Source organism: Leptonychotes weddellii, chromosome 7, assembly GCF_054177405.1.
Source record: "Leptonychotes weddellii isolate Sample4059 chromosome 7, ASM5417740v2, whole genome shotgun sequence".
NCBI classification, from domain to species: Eukaryota; Metazoa; Chordata; class Mammalia; order Carnivora; family Phocidae; genus Leptonychotes; species Leptonychotes weddellii.
The window spans coordinates 56,786,761-56,796,482 of NC_138375.1; the positions used below are offsets into that span (position 1 = coordinate 56,786,761).

The following is a 9,722-nucleotide window of genomic DNA, read 5'->3' on the forward strand; positions in this document are numbered from 1 at the left end:
TTTGGAAAATGGGTGCAAAACCGTGGGGATAAAGATAATTGGTTGTGACCTTGGGTCATTAGTTTCAGAGAATGAAAAGACCTTCTACTGCTTGGGGTAAAATTGGCCCTTCACCCTTCCTGTTTGCTGCTACTGAAAGACTGGGAAAAGCAACTAAGGACCTTTAACTATCCCAGGAGGATGTGCTCAACTCTTAACATGATGGGTACCCTCTCTTTGGGAAATGGTGTCTTTAAAACATTCAGCCTTGCTGCCGGTAGCTGTCACAGATGTTAAGTTTCTGAGATGGACTAGCTGTGGAACAAAGGAAAGCATTGGCAAAATATACCTGTTGATAATAATCACCTTTCAGATTTATTTTATTAGTATATCCTAATTTAATATCTCATTAAATTCTCATAACATCCCTGTTATAGTTAAAGGAGAATAATTGTCATTCCTCAGTGGGGTGCTAAGGCATAAATTTAAATAACTTGCTCAGATTCATAAGACTGCTTAGTTTTAATTATGGGATCAAAACTGGATTCCAGGTCTCCTGTCAAGTTCTCCAAACAAGTGCTCTTTTTGCTAACTGCATTGACAACCTAGTTTTGATGTCAAGTGTTTAAATAAAATTAAAAAAAAAAGTTTCTCCTGCTATGCAAAAGTAGAGTGCTCCTATGAAACCTTTCGTAAGCTGAAATGGCGTAAAGTGGAGAAGCACTTACCATTAATTATGTGGAAAATTTTTGAGCATTCCCAGGCCTAGAAAATAACCTCTCATAGGATTTTCTGATACCTTAGGATACATCTTGCTAATGCATGCACAAAATAAATCGAGATAAAGCACAGATGTTCACAGATACAGTTCAGAACTGTGGCAACTTGGTACTGAGATGCTGAGTGGTTCCTGGGGAAGGAGCTGGGCGGGGTACCTGCTGCTGTGCTTGGGTTGTGTTCTGCTTCTGTAAGGGCCCAATGGACAACAAACGCTTAACACTATTTTCACAAAAACACAAATCCTCTTTGGATTTCCTTCAGTTAGCAAAAACAGGTACCAGTGTAGGTCTTTGTAAAAGCGAAGTGGTGTAACATGAACTTCAAAAAGTGAGGTTACCTCTGTTTGCATTTGTATTTTATGGTTTTATGGCTTAGAAGATTCGGTGGCTAGGAAACTAGTAGTATTAGTAGTATTGTTTTCTTTCTAGAAATGAGAAAGAGGCTTAGAAAGATTGACCTACCCAGTGTTATATAGTTTGCAAATGAGAGCTGCAACTAGAACTTAGCCCTTTTTTGTCCACGGTTTTCCCTGATAAACCAAGCTGTCGGTAGGTGGTGTCTTTAGTTGATGGCAATAAGTATTTTTTTAATAGAACTTAATCTTTTCTCGAGTCTTCAGCCCTGTTGCTTAGTAAGGGTAAACTTAAGATTTTAGAGAATATCACACTTTTCTCCCAGATCCAGGTTATAGACCAGGATTATACTGACCCACTTCATTGAATGCATCACTTGAGTCATACACCTTTTTGGAGTTGGAAGTAACAGGTCCAGAAAAGGCAGCTGATCAGGGTGCCCAGATGGCTCAGTCAGTTAAGCAACCGACTCTGGATTTCGGCTCAGGTCATGATCTCAGGGCTGTGAGATTGAGCCCCGCATCGCTAAGATTCTCTCTCTCCTTCTCCCTCTGCCCCTCCCCACCCCAAGAAGGAAGGAAGGAAGGGAAAGAGAAAGAAAAGAAAGAAAGAAAAAAAAGAAAGGGCAACTGACCTTGTTTCTCACAGGAATCAAGGGAAGAATTAGGACTGAGATTATATATCAGCAGTAGGATCAAGGCATGAGGCCACATAAAGAGGAACTGGACCAGAACTGGCCTTTTGTCAGGAGCCTAGACTATAGCATGGGATTGCAATGCATAGTTAATTCTGTTCATAGGCCCAGGCTCGGCACTTAATGGTGTTTCCTAGGCTAGAAACAGCAAGGTAGGAATGACAGCCCACCAGAGGGGAGAGCCCAGCAAAGATCCAGGAAATACAAATGGTTGTCAATTTTTACTAATCTAATTAAGTGGAACAGCTATTGAATCTCTGGTTGACAGTCTCTTACTTGTTCTGCAGAGGCCTTTGAAATTGATGTAATGTACCACTAACCCTCTAGTCCAGATGTGTTAAGTATGGAGCAGCTCAGCTTAAATTGGTTCAATCTAAGAAAGGATATTGCAACTAGACTGAATGACAGCAAGGTGTTGAGTGCAGGGCAGTGGTTCTCAAATTTTAGGGAGAGTCAGAATCACCTAGAGCGCTTGTTAAAACATATAACTGGGAGAAACACTCCCAGAGTTTTTGCTTTAGTTGGTCTGGGCTGGAGCCCAAAATTTTGCAGTTGTAACACAATCCAAGTTGATGCTGATGCTTCTGGTCTTGGGATCACACTTTGAGGACCACTGATGTAGGAAAAGATGATGAAGTGGGTATAGCTGTTTAGACCCCCTTAATTGAGGCCTTCACAGAGGAGGGAAAAGGGAATTAACATTTAAATTTAAGGCTCTACCACAGTTAAGACTCTCTGCCAGGTGATTTGCAATCATTATTTAACCCTTGCAACCCCTCTGCAGGGTATTTTCCTATTTTCCCCCAGCATAAACATGTTAAAAACTTACTGGAATAATTTTTTTTTAACAGCCTTTTTTTTTTTTAAGATCTTATTTATTTGTCGGAGAGAGAGAGCACAAGCTGGGGGAGCAGCAGGCAGAGGGAGAAGCAGGGTCCCCACTGAGCAAGGAGCCCTATGGGGACTCGATCCCAGGACTCTGGGATCATGACCCGAGCCAAAGGCAGACGCTTAACTGACTGAGCCACCCAGGCAACCTCCATTGTTGACTTTTATGTATTCATTACTCTTCTTGTAGATTGATAAGAGATATAAAATGTAGATTAATTTTACAGTAATGATTATACAATAGATGGAATTAAATGTTGTGACATATTTTCTCATACAGAACATAAAGTGAATGGGAGCTTTACTTTAACATTAGATACAGTAGATCTTTCAGATGTATTTCAGGAAAAGATAGGCCTCAGTTAATTTTGTCAGGGCGTTGTTGTCTTTTTTTTAATGTTGCCAATTGGTTATTGACCTATCCTTTTTTAGAAACAAAGAGAGGAATGGTGAATTTCAGGATAGTCAGTACTAAGAAATGACCAAATTCTTGAGATTGCAACTATAAGACTCCTTTAAAGTGTTCTTTGTTAATGTCATTTTTGAAAGGTCAACTTGTTTTTAATGGTGCTCAGTGAAGTTACTTTGTGTTGTTGTTTGACAGATTCACACAGAACTATTAAAAAATAAATAAAAAGCAGTGATCCAAGCATTTGAATTGAAGACATTCTGGGAAAACCTGCCATTTATTGTGAAAATCGTCTTTGATCGTGAAATTAAAAGTAAAGCTGGAAAAGAATTTACAAACGAGGAAAAAAAAAAGTTTGGGATCGGACTCACAGGATCTGGGCTTGGAAATGCCTCAGGTAAATCATACAGAGTAGGTGCAAAGTTTTATATTTTCCCACTGCAGAAAGCCAGTATTCTTGGTTCTGTAAGTTCTCTGAATCTTAACACAACTTGACAAATTCCCATTTTAAGACATTTTCTATTTCCTCCTTTGCTACAGCTTTGCAATTTAATGAGCTTGACACGGGAAACATGGTGAATGAAAAGTTGGTTAGAAGGGGGACAGATCTGCTGGCTGTAGGTGGGCTCACCCAACTCCCCTGAAAATTAATCTGCCACAGAAAGCCCACGTCCATCTCCTTGTCTACTTCTTGTTTCCCAGTTATTCCTTTCCATTTATGCCTTTTGAATTTAAAAGTAGTTAAGAGGAAATGGTGAGAGATTTCAACATTTCTCTCTTTCATACATACACATATACTCAAAAAAGATTATTGAGAATGATCAGATCTATTTTATATTATGGTGACTACTTTGAATTGATCAGTCCTGGTTTGAGGCAATCTCTGAAATAATAAAAGAAGCCCTGTGTGTCCCCACTGCACATCCAGACTTCTTCCTGTCCTCCTCCAGTGGTTAGCTCTTACCCCTTTCTCTCTTTGGGTTCAGTGCTGAGGAGAAACCTAGAAATAAGAAGGAGGGCAGGGACTCTTAAGTGGCTTCAGGTAGGGCCAAGCAGAATTATGCCTTGAGCACAGAAAATAAGCGACTTGTGGGATTCTCCAGTGGCTCAGAGGCAAAGAAAGCGAGCTGATATTAAGAAGACCGGTGGCCGAGCTCCACCCCAATCTCTGGGCCAAGTGGACTGCACGTACTGATTTGGAGTTCTTTCCCATTCAGAGTTTAATTTGTTACTTGTGCAATACTTGAAGTTAGAGCTATAACAGTTTTTTTGAGCTTGCAGCCTGGTAGGGTTGGGGAAAATTAGAGAAAGAAAAGACTGGATTGGGAAGTACCAGTAAAGAAAAACATGAGAGGAGAGCATGTAAGAAGGCCACTTTGTGGTAGGTAGAAGGTATATGAATAGAGAAATGTAAGCAAATAGACTAATAGAATTTTTTTAAAGTTTCAGCAAAAACTTGCAGACTAAGAACAAAAAGGCAAAGAGGGAATTTTTATTCTTTCACATCCTCTTCCTTCATCCAGTTTAGATTTCAGAGGAAGGCCTTTCACTTATTTGGGCTGCTTTAGGAGTGTAGGCTCTGACTTCCCTCTGGAGTGATTTATATAGATGTTGAAATGGAAAAGTGGGATGGAGAGAAAAGAAGGAGCGTCAACTCTGGGTGCCAAGTCTCTTTTCCCTTATTTATTACAGAATGAATTGTACCCTTTTCTGGGATCAGGATTAAGACTACTGAGCTCATGCCCAAGTTTCTGGTCTCACCAGTAAGATTTTTGGATATTTGACTGATCTGTCTTCATCACCACATTCCTGGAGGCATTGGTTGCACTAAAGGTGCCCAGATTGTCTTCCAGATTGTTTGGGGAAATAAGACACTGGACTCACTTAGGACTACAGAATGAGAGATAGAAGAGGAGGGAATGTTGTTAGAGGTGCATTTGAAGAAATGTTCTATAGCCGAATAAAAGTACTCATTAGGGTAGTGAATGCTGATTCTAGTGGCTAAATAAGCTTTAATTTTTGGAAGTTAGGTATTATTTAACAGTTGCCACTATTTCTTTTTCTATTTTTAATGCATCTTCATTATTTTCCTAATTTAAGTTCACAGTTTAATGCTAGTTTAATCTCTCAAATGTGCTAAAGAGTAGAAAATATACAGAATTGTTGTGAAACTAATGTTAGTAGGTGTGGGAGTTGCGTGTAATAAATTGGTCTTGGAGTGGTCTTGCAGTAGTCTTTAACTTTCTAAAGTTAAAATCACTCTGTTGTAGCCTAGCGTAAGCGGAATGGATCCGCCTTTTGGGGATGCCTTTCGAAGCCACACCTTTTCAGAACAGACTCTGATGAGCACAGATCTCTTAGCAAACAGTTCAGATCCAGATTTCATGTATGAACTGGTAAGTAACATTTTCTTGGATTCTGCTTTAATTGATTTGGGGTAAAAATGTTGTGGTATAGTTTTTTTTATTTATGAATGCCTGAACAGAAAAAAGGATGTCAATTTTGATTCTTGTGACTGTCAGTCTAGTAATTTTAGAAGGCTGTATGAACCCATTGAAAATAGTAAGAGCAGCGGAGGTGGATGAGGGGATGGGTGAAACAGGTGAAGGGGATTAAGAGTACTGAGTAATGTGTAGAATTGTTGGATCACTATATTGCACACTTAAAACTAATATAACACTATATGTTAATTATACTGGAATTTTAAAATATGCCTATGACTATAAAAATAATTGTTATTTTTATATAAATACATGCACACACACATAAAAGAAAATAATAAGAGGAGAGTTTATCTAAATATATTCAAGTCCAGTTTTTGATGATGAGGATGGGAAGCTATCTTTTTTGTTATGCCTAACTGCTAAAGGACTCTTCAGCTGGGATATTTAAGAATGATAACATTAAGCAAAGCATATGACACAGAGAATATGAGGTAAAAATAGCAATTCCAAGTGGTATACTTATCACTTATTCTTGAGGTAAATAAGATTCCTAAGAAGAATTTAATTATATACAGCTTAAGCAACATGAATGCAAAACTAAATATACAAATCTGTTAATTTACTAAAAAATCACTGAATTGTACACTTAATACAGGTGAATTTTGCGGTCTGCAAACTGTACTTCCTTAAAGCTCTTAGAACACAGAGACACACACCCATAAGCAAAAGCAAAACAAGAAAGGCCCCAAACAAATGGAAAAGTCAAAACAAACTGAAAATGTCCTCGTTTCCTTCCGGAACCTCCACCTTCTAACCCTTTTCCCCAAAGATAAGTATTCCTAGCAGTTTTTCTGTTCATATATAAATACATGAGTATTTTAAATTGGATGACACATTCATAGATACAGTATTCTGTAACTTAATCCTTTTAATGTACAGACATCTGGTGAGCAGCCTCTCATGCTAGTACATTAGACTTTAACTGCATTCTTTTTAGTGGCTGCATAGTCTCACTAACATATTTTTAAAATCCTATCTCTATTCATGAGGAGTATCACACTCGTGAGGAGTATTGTAGTCCCCATGCCCAAGCGTTGTTAACAAGGTCTTACCAAAGATCTTATCCTTTTGTGGTGGAATTTCAGCTCTTCTTTGGTTTGCACTTTGCCTCTATATTTCAGTTCTCGCTTAAGAAGACAAATTCTTCTGTGACGAAGGTAAGGTCTTCATTATTTGCTTTGTAATTGAAGCTTGTTTCAGAGGAGATCCCCAAATCCTTCTAAGTCAAATATCAGGAAATGTAAACCTTTTTCAGGAAGAGTGTTTATAGTAAAGTTCAAGAGCCCTTGATATTTAGACTATACCTAAGCCTCTAAAGGGGCATATTTTCCCTTTTTTTCCTTGCCTAGGGAAATGATATTACATGGACTGGTAAAGTGACATGTAAATAGCCTTTATCTTAAAATAAAACAGACCAGAGGTCAAGTACTGATTTATCAATTTGGTACATGGATGTGAGGATGGAGGTGAATATTTCTTTCCTAAAATATGGTGTGTGATTTTTTTTAAACTTTTCTCAGGATAGAGAGATGAACTATCAGCAGAATCCTAGAGACAACTTCCTTTCTTTGGAGGACTGCAAAGACATTGAAAATCTGGAGTCTTTCACAGATGTCCTGGATAATGAGGGTGCTTTAACCTCAAACTGGGAACAGTGGGATACATACTGTGAAGACTTAACAAAGTACACCAAACTAACCAGCTGTGACATCTGGGGAACAAAAGAAGTGGATTACTTGGGTCTTGATGACTTTTCTAGCCCTTACCAAGATGAAGAGGTCATAAGTAAAACTCCAACTTTGGCCCAGCTTAATAGTGAGGACTCTCAGTCTGTTTCCGATTCCCTTTATTACCCTGATTCACTTTTCAGTGTCAAACAAAATCCCTTGCCTTCTTCATTCCCTAGTAAAAAGATCTCAAGCAGAGCAGCTGCCCCTGTGTGTTCTTCTAAAACTCTTCAGGCTGAGGTCCCTTTGTCAGACTGTGTCCAAAAAGCAAGTAAACCCACTTCAAGCACACAGATCATGGTGAAGACCAACATGTATCATAATGACAAGGTGAACTTTCATGTTGAATGTAAAGACTATGTAAAAAAGGCAAAGGTAAAGATCAACCCAGTGCAGCAGAGCCGGCCCTTATTGAGCCAGATTCACGCAGATGCAGCAAAGGAGAATACCTGCTACTGTGGTGCAGTAGCAAAGAGACCCGAGAAAAAAGGGATGGAGCCTCTTCAGGGTCATGCCACTCCAGCTTTGCCTTTTAAAGAAACCCAGGAACTATTGCTCAGTCCCCTGTCCCAGGAGGGTCCTGGGTCCATTGCAGCAGGAGAGAGTAGCAGCCTTTCTGCCAGCACATTGGTCTCAGATTCATCCCAGAAAAAAGAAGAGCACAATTACTCCCTTTTTGTCTCTGACAACTTGGGTGAACAGCCAACCAAATGCAGTCCTGAAGATGATGAGGAAGACGAGGAGGATGTTGATGATGAGGACCATGATGAAGGATTTGGTAGTGAGCACGAACTTTCTGAAAATGAAGAGGAGGAAGAGGAGGAAGAGGATTATGAAGATGACAAAGATGATGATATTAGTGACACTTTCTCTGAGCCAGGTATGGTAATGCTTGGAGGCTTACCAAACTGACCTTTTTCCTATTTTGAGATATGGATGTTTTCTTTGTTTTAGTTTGTAATTGCTTTTTTTCTATTCAGGCAATTCTAAAATAATCACTTTTGCTCATATAGTGATTCATAGGCTGATTCTTCGAGGGCTTCTTCTTAATTTATCTTATGTTAAGGGACCTAATTTGTTACTCTCTTGGGCAGCTATGCAAAGATGCCAAGAATTTATTGATTTAAACATGTTCCTATTTATGTACATGTCCCCCTCTATTATAGTTGAGGCAAGTTAGGAGTGCCCACAATGGTAAACCAAGTAATGATGGTTTATATTACTCATGCTTAAAACCAAGAAGGCCTACTTAATGAATAATGTAAAAAAGAGCATTTTCTTTGTGTCTGTCCCATCTTTCATTCACACGGTATTTTTCCATTTAAGAAAAATCTGTGCTATAATTTAACGAGCATAAAGGATACTCTGCTTTATTTATATACAGCACATATAAATAAAAGGGAGAAAGAAAATGAAACCTGTGGGAACTGGTTCACTTCCATTCAGCATTTACATGCTTGGGCTGTTGCCACTGTTGGCTTGTGCAGTATTTATGAAAATGGTATTGCCAAGTGGCACACAGTTTAAAATGCACAAAGAAGTGAAGATCTTCAAATTTAAGCAAAAGTTATTTTCTTCAAAAATAATGTTGATGCTGTAACTTGTACATAAAAAAACTAAGTTATTTTTAAAACCTTAGAAATTGTCAAAGAAAGCCCTTTTGTTACACAATTGCTGGAATTTCTGGCAGTATAAAGATTGGTATTTAATTTTCAGAAAAGTTTTTAAGCCATGGTAGATGGTACAATAGTAGCTGGTGAAGCACTATTATTGCTGAAAGATTTTCCTTTAGTGAAATCTTTCTATTACACAAATGCTTAGATTTGTGTATTTGATACAACCAAGTTGTTTGACTCGGGTTAAGTTTCAAGTAAGGAAAAGTACTTTAATATGGAGGAAAAGGGCTTATGCCTTTTTTGGTTTACTTTAGAACTCTGCATAGTCTAGAGAGAACAATTATTTTTTCTACTGAGCAGGAACATTTTTCTGTCAACAAATAAATAAAATTTGCTTTGAGGGGCACTTGGCTGGCTCAGTTGGTAGAGCATGTGACTCTTGATCTCGGGGTTGTGAGTTCAAGCCCCACGTTAGGTGTAGAGATTACTTAAAAATCTTTAAAAAATCGGTTTTAAAAGTTTCAGGGAAAGTTGTCTTTGTAGCCAGTGTTAAGTTATATAGCTCCCTCCCATGGGAAGATCAGAGTGTTATCTATGAGTAGTCTTCCATGTCTGACCGATCAGCCTTATTGCTTTGAGTTCCATGTTTCGGATCAAGGTAGGAGGGTAGGGGAAGGGTGAGACAAAGGGGAGATGGGTAGTAACTAAGGGAAATGGAGAGTGTAGAGAAAGAGATACTTTTCCCAGTAGGTGCTTAAAGGGACATGTAAAT

The 9,722-nt window shown here is 38.6% G+C and overlaps 1 protein-coding gene across 4 annotated transcripts in view; it reads left to right on the top strand.

Moving 5' to 3' along the window:
* CREBRF (CREB3 regulatory factor) overlaps positions 1 to 9,722 on the top strand; it is a 56,084-nt gene that overhangs the window by 16,265 nt on the left and 30,097 nt on the right. For 2 of the 4 annotated variants that reach the window (XM_081826333.1, XM_081826334.1), the window contains exons 2-4: positions 3,299 to 3,500; positions 5,374 to 5,499; positions 7,128 to 8,214. In XM_081826333.1, coding sequence (XP_081682459.1) covers positions 3,492 to 3,500; positions 5,374 to 5,499; positions 7,128 to 8,214 — 1,222 coding nt within the window. In that variant the 5' untranslated portion in view covers positions 3,299 to 3,491. Of the gene's footprint in view, positions 1 to 3,298; positions 3,515 to 3,835; positions 4,937 to 5,373; positions 5,500 to 7,127; positions 8,215 to 9,722 lie in introns of those variants that run through there. The other 2 variants (XM_081826335.1, XM_081826336.1) reach the window with 2 other exon arrangements.